Genomic DNA, 14,988 nt, shown 5'->3' with positions numbered 1-14,988 from the left:
AAAGAGGTATAATATCGTTTTCTACGCATAATCGGTCGAATTAGGGCGTAAGGTAGCTACTATCGATCAAGAATTAGTAGCCGAAATCGACCACGTACACGCGAATTCGTTGATAAGATAAATAGCTTTTCTAGCCAGCGTAGGCCAATCTTATCGGTAGTCTAGCTATTATTGGATACTTCAAATCGCTAATTGTGTAGTAGATTATCAAACCAGCCAGCAATAGCTACTTTACCTCTAAAAACTATATATGGCGGTAGCGATAACTACGCAAATTACTTCGATAGCAGTAACCTATTCGCGACTTCCTGGCTGTAGTATCGATCGCCGACCGTAGTATTCAGCTCGCGTAACTACCTTCTGTGCCGAAATAAGGCCTATTGCAAATCCCGTCTTATTAAAGTTATAGATATCCTCCGCTTATATACCGTTCTCGTCGATAACGCGCTGTACGGTCGTAAACTACTCTCGTAGCGATTTCGGGTCTTCGTTTAGGGCACGCTAGTAGTCGTAGCGTCTCGAGAAGCGTGTACGAAGCTCATCGCGACGTTTAATAAAATTTAATGGCCAATTAACACCGACAGTAGGCGGAGGGTGGCTACCGCGCGTAGCCAGCAAGATATTAGCCATTTCTCCCACGGTAGCGGGCCTAGGTGCTGCTCCACGCGAATCCATAGAGAGAATCCATTCAACAAGCGAATCCTCTTCGTATTGGGTCAGTTTATGGCTAGGCGGGCGTATATCTTCGCGTGAGGTTTGACCGTGTAAGCGCGAATGTAGTGTTGTGAGCTTCGTATAGCTTCGCTGCTGCGCGGAGAGATTTGATGCGGCCATTTTTAATATCGTCAAGGGCTAATAAGATCTTGCCCTCGTGATTGGCCGATTTCTGATGAGATTCAGAGCGAATTGGTGTCATGGTAGTTCGTTGAAGAAGGTAGGTAGGTAGGAAGACGATTTTGGATGGGGTGTTCCGAATGGCTCGAATGACTGTGTTTTCCGAATGACTGTGTGTTCCGAATGACTGTGGATTATGTTATATAGTGCTTTCACGGATATAGCTAATCATAACGTCGATATTATTAAGAGCCCTAACGAGTTCCTCTTTAGGTCCTTCAAGATCTGCTCCCCGGACTTCAATACCTTGTCGTCGTAAATCTCTAACAACTTGTTTCCCCATCGACTTTGGTCGTACAAGAGCAGCCACTACCTGCAACTATTCCAAAATCAATAAATTAGCCCGATCTCTATAATGAAGGCGAGCGGTTTAGCGTATAAAGCTTCTTTCCTCCAACAGCCTATCCACAACTAAGCTACTAGTATGGCCCGTAGCTCTAACAATCGCAACCCTTATTTTCGCCATATTTGTCCGAGATTACTTTTCTCCTCAGGTAACTGAGTCGTGATCAAATTTCGACGTAATGGATCAAACTCAGTCTTCAAGAATCATGAAAGTGAAATAAGCTATTTCGAGAGATAATCAGAGGTGCTTAAGGATATTAACGTTCTGCTACACATGCTTAATCGGGCAGCCTCCGGAGCGTGGAAGTTAAAAGTAAGATTGAGTATTAATACAGGCTTATGAATCAACAAAGTCGATACCAGTTGCTTTTGAAGCATTGATTTGAAATAACTAGTTAACTTAACTTATGTTAGTGTAAGTTACTAATGGCTTACTAATAACTTTATTTGTAACTAACTAGTTAACCTATGTTGGATTCGAACGAACGTATGATAGCGTAATCTGCCAACAAACGGGGCCGTAGCATCCGGTCAGTATAAGAAGTTACCTTTAAGCCTAGGAATTCATTTGCGCATTTTTCTATGTCATTTATTATATACGGAACGTATTATAATAATCTGCAATCAATATGCTTACTATCACTGCCCTCTCCATCCTCCGAATGGTAAGCGGCGCTTCCTTCTTCGCCGTTCCCGAACTCACAGCCAAAGCATTCCTACTCCCCTATACAGGGCATGTAGCCGTTGCTGCTCGAATGGCTGGTGCTCGCGATTTCGCAGTGGGTGCACTTTTATATACCTCTCGCCCGCAAACTATTAACCTCAGAGCTTCTAATACCACTGGTAAGCTTTCTCACGACAGTGTAAGTATAATACCCTGCCATCGAGGGATAACTTGGTCAAGTTAACAAACAAACAGCAATTGCGACAAGCGTTGTTGACGGTGATTGTGATTGATTTTTTGGATCTTCTTGGTTACTTATGGTGTTATGGGGAGGGGACTTTGTCAGCTGAGGGCCTGCAAACCCTTGGGGGAGGGGCGGTGTTTCTTCTGGGAGCGCAGATCTACGCGTTTTTGAAGTCCTCATGATGTCCTGTCTTTGAAGAAATGAGCCATGGTTTGAAAATTCCCTTTATAATTGTCACCTCGAGTATGAGAGAAATTGTGTGGTTCAACTTAGTATTCTTCACTAATAACCCTAGACATACATTTTAAATTTCTGCTTGTAATCTGGATGAAATAAATGTCAGACATATGGATAGGTCGGAGATTCGGCAGTCAAGGGTATAAAAGGGAAAGGAGGTTGAGGCGAAAGTATTGATATGGTACTGTGGTGGTCATTGGCCCCTGCGCCCAGCGTCGGTCTATCGGAAAAAAGGGAGCTAGGAGGGATTCTTTGCTTAGGGAATCGTCCCCAACTTTCAAGTAGAATGTCTACCAGTTGAGACACGACTCGCGAGTCTTCAACTGAAGGGTGGTTCTCGTCTCTTTTTTGCATCCTCCCTCTCCCTCACGCTTGCCCTCACGTCCTCTATACCGCTATATCTCAAAATTCAAATCTTTACGCAAATGGGTTTTGTGAGATTGATCGTTCAGCCCCGCTCGCTAGTTACCTTACTCTAACTCGGTGCCGCTATTCTTGTCCGGGCTCCAGGATAAGCACTTCCAACGCCCATACCGAACTTAAGAGTGAGTGATGGGTTTATGGGAAGAGGTGACATGTGTATGAAAACCCGTTCAGCCAGACTAGCCGCTTTCTCTCTACTCGATGTTTCGAGTCTGAACATGAGTTTTGCCCTAACAAGCCAGAACTTTCCGTTCATTCGCTTCGGCATGGAGGAAATTGAATGATTGGTGGAACTTTCAGATTCGCCTCATTCCATCTTGGATTTTGTCGGGTCCACTGCGGAATATATCCCCAGGAATCCGTTAGAGTACTCGAATGAAGTAGCACTCGCGTTCCATTCCGATATCAAAGGTTAAATAACTCACCGAAATTGTGACTAGAGGGCCAACACAAACATGTGCTGTCTCATCGGGGCTTTCTGGATGCACAGCCTCGGGTATCAGTTCGTCAAGGACGACGGAGTGCTGAGAGAGGCTTAGGATTCCAAGCTCCCCTGGGATCAGGATGAGAAGAAGTCATGAAATGCTACAGTGGCACGCGATTCTATTGTTCGAGTATTGGGCGGCTACCGAAATGTACAGTCATTCTCGAAATCGGCTTGACCAATACACACATAATATCTCTTTTCTGGACCTACCGCCAAGGCCTACATGAGAATAGAGTCGAGCGGGAGCCTGCAAGCAATTCTGGGGCACGATCGCTTGAGCTATCTGAGCGGGGAGAGGGAGGTGTTTACAACGAAAACCACCTAAACTGTATCCACTACCCGATTGAATAGCGAGATATTGTAGCTTCATAATTTAGACCTCTTTAAGTCCCGGGCCTAGTGGTATAGGACTTCTTGGCAAAGTGGGTCATGCCAAGAAGTATTTATGTACATAAATCAGCTTAAAAAATATACTCCGTAGTTTTTGCATAGTTATGGGACGTGGGACTAAAACTCTGAAGTCCTATGGGGTGTGTTGAGGCAATTTGGGTTATGCTTTGAAATCAAAATCACACCCTTTCTCGGGCTACCTAAGGGAACTGAGGTAATTAGAGTTATGCTTTGAAATTAAAATCAGCAATTTCTTGCTTTAAAATATTACTTACCTGCTTGCTCTTTACCCTATAGTCTTCGAAGACTCGCACGGATCCGAGTACACCGACTTCTGGCAACAACGACTTACTTGGAAAACAATTGATCTTGAACGAAAATATGGCGAAAATTAGGGTTCTGATTGTCGGAGGTACAGGCCACACTGGGAGCTCGGTTGTGGATGGGCTCTAAGAGGCAGGAAACTTTGTAAATGGCAATAACTCAACATCATAATTAGACTTTGACTAACCCAGTGCTTCTGTGACACTGTTTTAGGCGGTTGTTGCTCTAATCCGACCGGCATCTATTGAAAAACCTGCCGTCAGAGCTTTGCAGGAACAAGGTGTTGAAATCCGCGAAGGCGATCTTGAAGAGTCTGAAGAAGACCTTGTCAAAGCCCTCGCTGAGATAGACGTTGTGATCAGCTGTGTTGGCGCACCACAGCAGCAGTGTCAGATTCCTCTTGCAAACGCAGCTAAAAAGGCTGGCGTTAAGCGATTTGTCCCTTGTGGATTCTATAACGGTGGCTCCTCCAGCCGGAGACATGTTGCTGCGGGATCAGGTAAGCACCGTCGTATCACTTGGCTCTGAAACATTGCATTTGATAATAGATCTTGTTTGTCCGGAAGAAAGAGGTTGTGTACAATCACATCAAGCGGCTCTGGCTCCCGTATACCTTCATAGACGTTGGTTGGTGGTACCAGCTCGCATTTCCAAGACTTCCGTCTGGGCGGATCGACTATGCCGTGCTCAATGCGACGAATGAGATTATCGGTGGCGGAACTGTTCCATCTGCCATCACCGATCTCCGGAATATTGGGCGCTATGTCGCCAAAATCATTGCTGACGAAAGAACTCTGAATCGAATGGTCTTTGCGTATGATACATTGATGACGCAAAATCAAATCTACGATCTGCTAGAGGAGTTAAGCAAGGAGAAGATCGATAGGAACTATGTGACTTACATGAATTAAGGGTCGGTGAATCTGCCCTTTTCTTTGCTCTGGGCTGATCCGAATCGTGTCAGGTACCGGATGAGGCCCTCTACGCTCGAGGAGCAGTGGTGAGGCAGTCGATCCAGGAGAATCCAAATGACCGTCACCAGCTCCATCTTCTTTACCTGGTCGAGTATCAGCTGTCATGGGGTGTCCGTGGAGATAACAATCCGGAATACGCGAAGTACCTCGGCTACCTATTGTCGAAAGAACTATATCCGGACTTTGAACCGACCTCCTTCAGGGACTATCTGGAATCTGTTATTAACGGATCAGCCAAACATCCTTATGCGAGCTGACACTATCAAATGCGAGCTTTGCTTATGAAACTCCATTTTTCTTACAGAATATTCCTAGCTTTTGCTGTAAGAGCTCCGGGAGACTCTGAAATACTTGGTTTCCATCAACATCAGAATGAGGTCAACATAGCATAAAGCCTATAGAGATTCAGCCATAATGTGGCCATAGAATAGTTCTTGTATAGGCCTTATGAATCTGGCTTGATATGCTGCCTGACGGCTTAGGCATCTCGCCTTAACTAACTAACTATATCTCACATACCTGCAAATTCCCTTACAGGTCCTAGGAAGTCATATTTATTCAAATTATTCAGAGTGTCCCGGGAGCGTGAATTCCTACATCACCGTGGTTATCAGTGAGCTACATTCTAGAATAAGGGGAATTATCAAGATATAAAATATCCTGCCTTGGGATATTTAGGTCTATATTCATCATCCTGTTCAAAACTTGATTAAATCAACAGGTATTCTTTATCTACTTTTATCTCCGTATTACTCGGTATTGACCACGCCAAACGACTAGTAGTTCTCTAAAACTTCAGAACTTGCTATTACAGCTGATTGCGAGCCATTAGGTTCATGCAACCTTGAATCAATTGTCAGCGATAATGAACTTTACGATCTTGGCATATCGGATAAACAAAGTTCGAATAGAGACACTATTCGGATAAGTTCACCTAAATTCTAGGGCAGAGTAATACAGAGAATCTCTATGTTATACCGAACAGCCTAATACTCAGGGAATCTACTCCTATTTCAACATTTACGAATTACCCTAGTTGGTAGCGCTTCGACTGTACCCGCTTTGTTCAATACCTAGCACCGACGTGCCTTCATCCGGAAAAGGGAGAGATTAAGATAAATAGCATCGAACTAAGTACGTTAACTCTACTAACTAGTGTGTTTCAATAGTAATTAAACTAAAGTAGCAGGTTTTATAGGATCAAAAAAAAGTTATCAATCTTGTGGTGAGGGTTCAAATTTTGCGGAATATCCACTCCTGTCTTACGAAACGTTCTAGAGTCCCGAAGGGTTACACCAAGAGCAAGATTTTAATAGGTGTCAGTCAGCATCTGTGTGTGTGTGGGCAAAGTGCTTGTGGGATTCTTCTAAATTGCTTACGTCAGTCTCCCGTTGCCCTGCTGAGTCGCCCATTGTTTACCCGTCTTTCTTTTTGACCGCAAAAACCAAGATCTATCGATCTGATCTTCAACGATCTCGCATTGCACCTGTATTTCAGCTTCTATCAATATATGCATGCAAAGCCTCGTATCGGCAATATCCTGCATGCATGAGAACCCCAATATTCTCGAGTCTCCTTCTTCTTTTGATTATTGTTGAATGTTGCTGAATTTCTCATGTGATCTTTTATTGCGTACCTCATGTTGTAAGTATCGTTCTGTTTCCTAGTTAAAATGAACAAGTTTGACATCTCTTTTGATCTTGGGTAGAACTCCCGGGCATACTTGACCTCTGTCGTTGACCTTCCACTGCTCAACACTTCTGTCTAATCAGCCGATTTTGTTCTTCCATGATTAGTCATTCTTCATATCTTCTTTGTGTGGCACGAATCCAGTTTTCTGTACACAACCGGCTTATACACCCTTTGTAAAAGCCAAAAATAGGATAGCTAGAGAGTTTTGCACTTAGAAAGCTTTCGAGAACTTATGTCCACGTATTAACTAGATAGCTTTTGTTGGATTTTGGCAAGGTGCATATGCCAATTAAGTGTGCGCATTACTAGAAGTGCCACAATCGTTTCGAGGGTGATTATGCGTACTAGCGAAAGTACCACAATCGGGTCAGGTTGAAGAGAGACTAGAACAAAATCGTAGTTCTACTTATAAATCAACAAAGATCTTAAACATGGAGTTCTATCTAGTATCAAAAGAGATGTCAAACTTGTTCCTTTTAACTAGGAAGCAGGACGATATTCATAACATGAGGTACATAGTCAAAGATCACATAAGAGACAAGAATAGCCGAAAGAAGAAGGAGACTCGAGAATGTTAGGATTCTCATTATGCAGGCAGGATATTCAAAGATCGACATGCAGGTTAGCGCATATACGCCATATAGGCTTTAACGCATGCATATTGCATCCGATAATTCAATGCAAGATCGACGAGGATCTAGTTCGAATTCCAAGCGGGGTAAACAGGTAAACAAAAGAGCGGTAAGCATAAACAGGGTAAACACGAATCCCCCAGGTTCTAACAGAGTGGTAGTAAAATGTTGACATACGATTTCTGCCGCACATTCACACATGCTGACAGTTCTCTAGTATTATAAGATTAATAATCTCCTAACTCTCGCTAAGCAGGAGGCGGCAATGAAGCATCTGTGTCAGATTTAGCTGTTTAGCCTGTGCCTTCTTAGAAATAGGCGAAGGAGGAGGAGATATAGATGCATTAGATGGAGCAACAGAGGAGCTATGCAATAGAGGCTCTTCAGCATCTTCCAAAGGCAGGCCCCATAAATCGATGACACGCGTACAAATATATGCGATGCGACACGCGCGTTCTTGTTTACGTAGGTAGAATTGGCAGTGCGTAGGAATAGGAGATTTGAGGCTATTCCGAAGTAGTGTTAAAGCGGTGAGGGCTAGCAGGCCAATAAAATTCTCTACTTAAAATTACCGCTAACGAGTTAGCGTCTTGCCAGGCAAGGGGATACGTTTTAGAAGGGGGTAATGAATACAGTATGAAGAGGGCAGGGGGCATTAAACCAGTCGAATACCAGTTAAAAAACACCTAGGCTAGATTAGGTATGGCAAGAAAAAGCAAATATCGAAAGACTTTTGGAATGGACCTCCGTACCTATATTTCATTGAATATATATTTATACTATATTGTGTCAGGGCAGCAGAGGACGGTAAGGGTAAGCTAAATCTAAATAAGAAGGCAGAGATATAGAGGGGTTCCAAACATTTGCTACGGCCCTGTACTATCGAAGTAGTTCCGATCGAATATATTGACAGGACCTGGCGGGAAGCATATTGATGAGTCAATCTTTTGGCGAGTAACCTTGGCCAGCTCCACTCAAGTTTTTTTATTGGCCGATCCATTTTGGATAACCACTTGCGCCTGGAATTACTTCCAGATCCTCTTGCAGCTCTAGCGGAGAACGCTGAATCTATCATCTGGTCGCTCTTGGTTCAAAGAGCAGCCCCCTTAGCTTCATTACCTTGGAACTACATATCATCATGGCAGTAATCTCATCCCGGTTTAACATTTCCGTTCCCTCGACAGACATCCTCACCTATATCTTCGATTCTCCTTGGGATTCAACCCAAGGATACCCAGATGATGAGCCGATCATTTTATCTGCCAGAGGGATTGATCAGCCTTCTTGCACTTTCAACGAGTTAAAGCATCTTGTAAAATGCTTTGCCTGTGGATTCAAGACACTCGCTCCTTCAAATCCGAGAGTCGTGCTTTACGGGACTTTGAACGTCTACCTTCCGGCAGTTCTCTTGGGAGCACTAGGGGCAGGAGCCAGCTGTAATATCTGTCCTGCGTACCCATTGGCAGAAACGACCGCAAGGCTCCGAACAATAAACGCAGATTATGTCTTCTTCCAACCGGAGCATCTGGAAACTGTAACAGCCGCAGCTAAAATCGCTGGTGTTCCAGTTGAAAATCTATTTATCCTTGATGAGTCTGAGACTTGTGAAAAACTGCAGTCCCCTGTGTCCCATTGGGCTTCCCTACTTGACCTTATCAATGGGCCAAGCTTTCAATGGAAGAGATTATCTGATGATGAATCCAAGAAGACAACGGCTTTATTCTGTCATACTTCTGGGTATTTTGCCCAAGATTCCTATTCTAAAGACGAATGGCCCAACTCTGACAATAGACAGGACTACCGGTTTCCCGAAAATGGCCGAGAGAACCCATTATGGCTTGATTGGAAATACGGCGCAGTTGTTATACCGTTACCATCTTAAGCCTAGAGAAAGACATGAGACGTGGTTTTGTACATTCATGTACGCAGGAATCGGGTTCATTCTGTACGGTCTGTTGATGCCGTTAAAAGCCCGGTACAAAACTATCTTCATGCCGCAGTTCGACGCAAACGGGTTTCTATCTGCTATTGAAGCTTTTCAGCCCACATCTCTGCATACGCCCAAGCATATTCTCCAAAAACTTTTGGCAGATTATGCAAACGCGGACTTCTCCTGTATCTCGAGTCTGCGAACTGGAGGGGCTATGATCCCAATTTCCATGCGTGACGAATGGGTGCAGCGTCACGGATCCCAATGTGAAGTTGTGTGTGGAATGACTGAGTATGCTCCTCTTCTCCCTTCTCTCGTTGTGATAATCCTATATCGAGGTATCTAATGATATTCAGAGGAGGAATTCATTTTGCATCAGACCCAAGACAGATTGAAATAGACGAGACTGTTGGGGAGCTTTTGCCGAACCTCCAGGCAAAGGTGGTTGATCATAATGGTCAAATACTTCCAATTGGCCAGAGCGGTGAAATTCTGATTCGGAATCCTTTCGCCATGACTGGATACTTAAATGGACTAGTTGCAACAAAGGAAGTCTTTACCGATGATGGGTATATCAAAACAGGTGATATTGGCATGGTCAATGAATCTGGCCGCTGGTATATAATTGGCCGCTTGAAGGTGAGCACACTGGAAACTCTCGTTGTCATAAACTATATCATTGACAAAATGGCCCAGGATCTTTACAAACGAGATGGATATCATGTCATGGGATCCGAAATTGAAGCGGCTGTTTTATCGCATCCAGAAGTTCTTGCAGCAGCCGTCATTGCAGTGAAACCGTAAGATTTGTCGGTCCCAATTTTGGACTTTTCACTAATAATAAGCCCATACTGGCTTTGGTACAGCCCTGAAGCAGTCGATGATGAACCTGTTCCACGGGGTTATCTTGTACGACGACTGGGATCCACTTTGACACCCGACGCATTCGACGCATGGGCTCTCACTACACTGCCCAAGAGGTTTCAGCTCGACGGCGGTTTTCAGATTTTGGAGGCTCTCCCTGTGTCAATGGTATCCATGTCTGCCTGTTTAATCCTGATAGTTCAGAGCTAATATGCCAGCAGGCTGGAAAGGTAGATCGCAATGCTTTACGCCAGAGAAGCATAATCGAGCTTCAGTTTATCGGGGCTTAAAAACTGCTAGCATAAGTAGAGAATCATCACTGGAAGTGATAGCTATAGGGGCGTAACAAAAATTTAGAACCCCTCTACATCTCTGTTTCCCGGGCCAGGCTTAGTTTATCCATATTTCTACCGATCAAAATCTTTATTTATCCCATTTACCTAGTAACTTATATCCTATCTATTATTATCAATGATCTTCTATACCCTATATTTAGGGTATAATGCAAGCTACACTTTCCAATATAGATGTACATATGCCTAAAGAAAAGCAATATTTATATATTATATTAAATATGGATGTATTGTTTATACTAGGTATATCGTATTCGGGCGGTTTTGGAAGGTGAGCTAAACCCAACCTTGGAATAAAAGGCGGAGAAATAGTGTGCAACACTGTAAGTCTAGCCTATATACGACTTCCGTACAGAGGAGCGATCGAAGTTGGTGGTAGACGAATCATGGCGAACAATCAATGGAAATGGTTTGTACTATATGAAGTCCTAGGTCTTTCGAGGTGGCGGTTGAAGGAAGGAATCTGAATTCCCGAAGGAGGAGCGAACGTTGCATCTTCTCCTGGTCCCTTGCATCACATGGAGTACTATGATGCCTTAGCCTCTCGTACCCTTTTCTTTTTTTTCCTCAGCGAGCCTCGACAGTGAATTCCTAGACTTATGCATGTTACCTGTGGCAGAGGCTTGTATAGAACTCTGTTGCTTACTTTTCTCACCGCAACCTATTCATGTGGATGAATCGGTCACAGTTATATCACCAATCTCCCCAGAACTTACCTTATTTAGAATATATTCCTTATTAAGCGGAAGCACGCTCTGTTTGGTTTTAATATGGCCCAAGGTCGGCTAAATGGACGTGAAACCCTCTAACGCCCTAGAAACACACTTCACCAATTCATCCTCCGATTCCAACCCAACACTAAGCCTCACAATATGCTTGGGAATCCCCTGGGACTCAGCCCAATCGAGGTCAAAGACATGAGAGAGCTGGGCATATGGAAGGGCCAAACTAAAGTTCGTGCCAATACTTGGCCCCTTGCGCATATCCAACTTGTCATAAAACCTTACCGCATCGTTCGGTTCCCGGAACAGGATACTCAGAACATACCCATATCCGCCGTTCCTGCGACGATAGAGCTCATAGAGTTGCCTGGTAGGCACCAAGGGAGGGTAAAGCACGGACTCGATTCTCGGGTGCAATGAGAGGAAAGTAGCCAGGGTAAGGGCATTGGCGTTACACCTGCCCACGCGTCCTTGGAAGTCTCGGGAGTTCTGGGCGAGGACAAGCGCCTCAGTTGGGAAGAGGAGGTCCTCGTATGTAGCTGTAAGTCTGGCGTGGACTTCACTGTAGTAGCGGCTGTGCGGGTTGACGACGGCACTCCCTCCCATAGCGTTGGCGGCGCCATTGAAGATCTTGGTTAGGCTCGTGATGGCCACATCCACGTACGGAAGTATATCCACATTAACAAATGTCCCAAGCGTTTCATCGCAGACAACAACGAAGTCGTACTGATCTGCGAGGTTCCGGATCCGCTGAAGATCAGGAGTTCGAAGGAGCGGATTCGACGGAACTTCGCAGAACAAGACACGGATGCGTGATCCCAACGTGAGTGATGCTTCTAGCTGATTCAACTCCTCTGTTGTCCCCTGACTGTAGAGTGTGAAGCGTTCATAGCCAGATTGGCCTACACATTTGGGGGTTTCGGCGTAGGGCCACCTAAACGAAGAATAAGTTTTGTCTTGTCACGGTAAAATTTTGTTTCATGTGCTTACCCGAATACCACCGCTTCTGAAGCGCCTTTGTCCTCTGGGATCAGGGCCCGTGCCACGGCAGAAATAGCGCACATCCCCTTTGCGTAAAGGAATACATCTTTTGCAGACGGTGGAGTGAGCTCAGGATTATCAGACGCAATCAATTCCGCAATCCTGTTCTTAATCTCCATTTTCGCCGCTTGCTCTCCATCCAACAATTCGAGCATCGGGATGGCTATCTTGCCAGTGCCAGTGAGAGTGCCAGCATATCTGCCTGCTCCTGTGGCAGGAGCACAGAACTGCAAAAATTCATTTTGAGACTCAGAGCACATATATGGCCAGAGCTGAAGATAAAATTCGGCATGCCGACCGGAAATTCCGTCACCAAATATAGACCAGAAGTGGCCTGCTGCCACCCTGGCATCAGCATCGTATATCAACGCGTAGAACCGGTCCCAATGTGTGCTTGTCGGGCCAGTAGCCCCGTGGGATAGGTAGAGGGATACCACGTCTGCTCGAATATCCGAGTTATGGTGGTTCTGGAGATACACCATACATCGACTTGCTGCATCCTTGGAGGTGAACACAAGGCAATGCATCTGTTCTTCTGGGACCGCGCACCGCTGCAGGACGGCGCTGGCTAACTGTTGCACGATGCCACTGACACCGAACCTGGATCAGTTAGCTAGGATTCCGAGTTCTATAAAGTGATATGTACAATCGATTACCTTGGATAATTTGTCTGCATTTTCTCAATCACCCATTGATAGCCAAGGGGTCGGCCGGGTACCGAGTCCCATGTTGGCAAGGACACACTAACTGCCTGATCATCTATGCCGTTAGTATGGGTAGTATGTACACTGAAGGAAAATAATAGAGTTTAGACACACATATTTGTCGCCAGGAGGTTGACTCGTTCCGAGAGGAAGCATCCTTGGCGGAGATATAGCACGCACAGGCACAGGCGCAGACACAGTCATGGTGTCGAAGTTGCAGAACTACAATGAAGCCTGCTCCTTGAATAATCCCTGATAACCAGACCGGGAATTGACGCAATTTTTATAGTTATGTCAGACAATTATGATTTTTGGTGTCTGAAACCTGGAGGCTTTGCAGGTTAAACTTCGTACAACGTGGCGGTCAGGCTAAGTGATCCAGGATGCAGGACATTTCCCTATGAACCATGTCCTCATGCAGAAGAGATGTCCGGAGTACCGGACTTAGAATTTTCTCCTTTTGCTGCTTTTAGAACGTCGCGGGATCTGTCAAGGTCCGGCTGAGATGACACTGACTGTGACGGAATATAATTAATCTGGAAAAGGCCTTTAGAGCCCCGGCTCTACCAATACCTCAATGCTTTTAAAGCAATCAGTATGAAGTACACTCCCTGGCCACAGATTTGCCGATAAAAATCAATAGCGCCCTTTTGTGCATGTGTATCTCAGTTACCATCCCAATCTTACCTCACTCTAGTGTCACGCTAATGCACTGTGGAGTTATCGGAAAATCTGTGGCCAGGGAGTGTACAGAGCTGCGATTGGGATCGTCCGTCTTCTAAGATATTTTGAATGGCCTCGGTGAAGACATTGGTTGGAAGCCTAACTGCAGTTGCAGAAAGTAAAAGCTAGGTCACGGCCATGCAAAGGAATTGTAATTTGTGATAACGAAAGATCGGTGGGTGAAGATCAGCTTCCTCGTTCCACAACACGCAAGGGAGCAAGCCACAGCATCAGTAAAGTTCTGTCGAGTCATATGGTGGTAACTTACCACTAGACAGAGGTTATACCGAGTGGCCCACTTTCCTTCGTGTTTTGTATTGTAATTTGGTATTCTGGGCATGACGGCTGTTGTAACACCGTGTGCCTATCCATCCAAAGGGTATTTCGACCTGCCCCATGATATTCGTTCTTTCTTCAATCAATCAACCTTTGCATCCAAGATTGGTTCCGCCTGGTCCTATCCTCGATCCCATTCCCCTATTAGGATTACTAGCTATTACTGTCTCAGCTTGCTCAGATAAGTTCTTTGTAATTACAGTACTGTGTACCATACCTCTGGGCGCACATTTGCGAAGAAATTGTCCGCACGCAGTGTAATTAATACGCAGTGAAACACGCCAAACACCAGATCGCCCCTGAACAGCTCCAAAATGGAATTATAGTTCTAACACACTAAAGCCGAAAGGGGGTAGTTAATACAAGTAACTAGCTCTAAGAAGTATCTGTCAGCGCAAGCTGCGGCAGTATGGGCTAGTAATCCTCTCGGACAAATAGGCAGCCAGGCAAGGCCAAGCGGACCCACTCTTGGATGTGAAGCTTGATTGATTGAAGAAAGAATGATTGTCACGGAGCAGTCTGAAATACTCCAGAGATGAGCAGTCTGAAATACTCCAGAGATGCCATCGCTCGGATCTGCGTTATAAACAGCCGCCCCTCACTCTCCACATTCAATTCTCAAATCGATCTCTTGCGGTTCAGCATGAGCAAATTTCCAAACGATCCTATTTTTGCTAGTTTGCTCCAGCTAAGGCAGTCAGTGCAAGGAGTTTTAATCCATGACGATTATGGCGTTGATGCAGGGCCCAACGAACTACTCGATAATATTTGTCGTCTGCGCGAAACACTGCGAAGAGAGCTCCCCACTGGTTGGTTCGATGCTAGAGGCCTCCTTCGACCTGACACTGGTCGTATAGCGTCTATCTCAGTAAGCGGATATTACTTTTTGGTTGGATTCTTTGCGATTGCCGCGCTGGGAGGGACATGTGTATCGTTGCGTGAGTCCATCTCTCAACAGCGTGAAAGGGCCAAAGTGACTGAGGGCTGTCACTAATCTGCCTATTTACAT

The 14,988-nt window shown here is 45.0% G+C and overlaps 3 protein-coding genes across 3 annotated transcripts; 2 read left to right on the top strand and 1 right to left on the bottom strand.

Moving 5' to 3' along the window:
* Positions 1–4,065: 4,065 nt before the first annotated feature.
* Positions 4,066–5,239, top strand: N7458_001285 (aromatic alcohol reductase; the record flags this gene model as incomplete). The annotated part of the gene is made up of 4 exons (XM_056904668.1): positions 4,066–4,122; positions 4,222–4,507; positions 4,579–4,901; positions 4,973–5,239. The coding sequence occupies 4 exons, from the start codon at positions 4,066–4,068 to the stop codon at positions 5,237–5,239; spliced, it is 933 nt and encodes a 310-aa protein (XP_056768775.1).
* Positions 5,240–8,444: 3,205 nt separating this feature from the next.
* N7458_001284 (uncharacterized protein) lies at positions 8,445–10,390 on the top strand (the record flags this gene model as incomplete). The annotated part of the gene is made up of 5 exons (XM_056904667.1): positions 8,445–9,043; positions 9,102–9,527; positions 9,593–10,036; positions 10,103–10,268; positions 10,322–10,390. The coding sequence occupies 5 exons, from the start codon at positions 8,445–8,447 to the stop codon at positions 10,388–10,390; spliced, it is 1,704 nt and encodes a 567-aa protein (XP_056768774.1).
* Positions 10,391–11,238: 848 nt separating this feature from the next.
* On the bottom strand, positions 11,239–13,155 carry N7458_001283 (uncharacterized protein; the record flags this gene model as incomplete). The annotated part of the gene is made up of 4 exons (XM_056904666.1): positions 13,035–13,155; positions 12,873–12,967; positions 12,166–12,816; positions 11,239–12,109 (listed from the first exon to the last, which is right to left on the bottom strand). Exons 1-4 carry the CDS (start codon positions 13,122–13,124, stop codon positions 11,239–11,241), a joined length of 1,707 nt encoding a protein of 568 aa, XP_056768773.1. The 5' UTR covers positions 13,125–13,155.
* Positions 13,156–14,988: the final 1,833 nt, after the last annotated feature.

Source organism: Penicillium daleae (genome assembly GCF_028827525.1).
Source record: "Penicillium daleae strain IBT 16125 chromosome Unknown utg000002l_segment0_segment0, whole genome shotgun sequence".
NCBI classification, from domain to species: Eukaryota; Fungi; Ascomycota; class Eurotiomycetes; order Eurotiales; family Aspergillaceae; genus Penicillium; species Penicillium daleae.
This window is presented reverse-complemented; position numbering and strand designations above follow the sequence as displayed.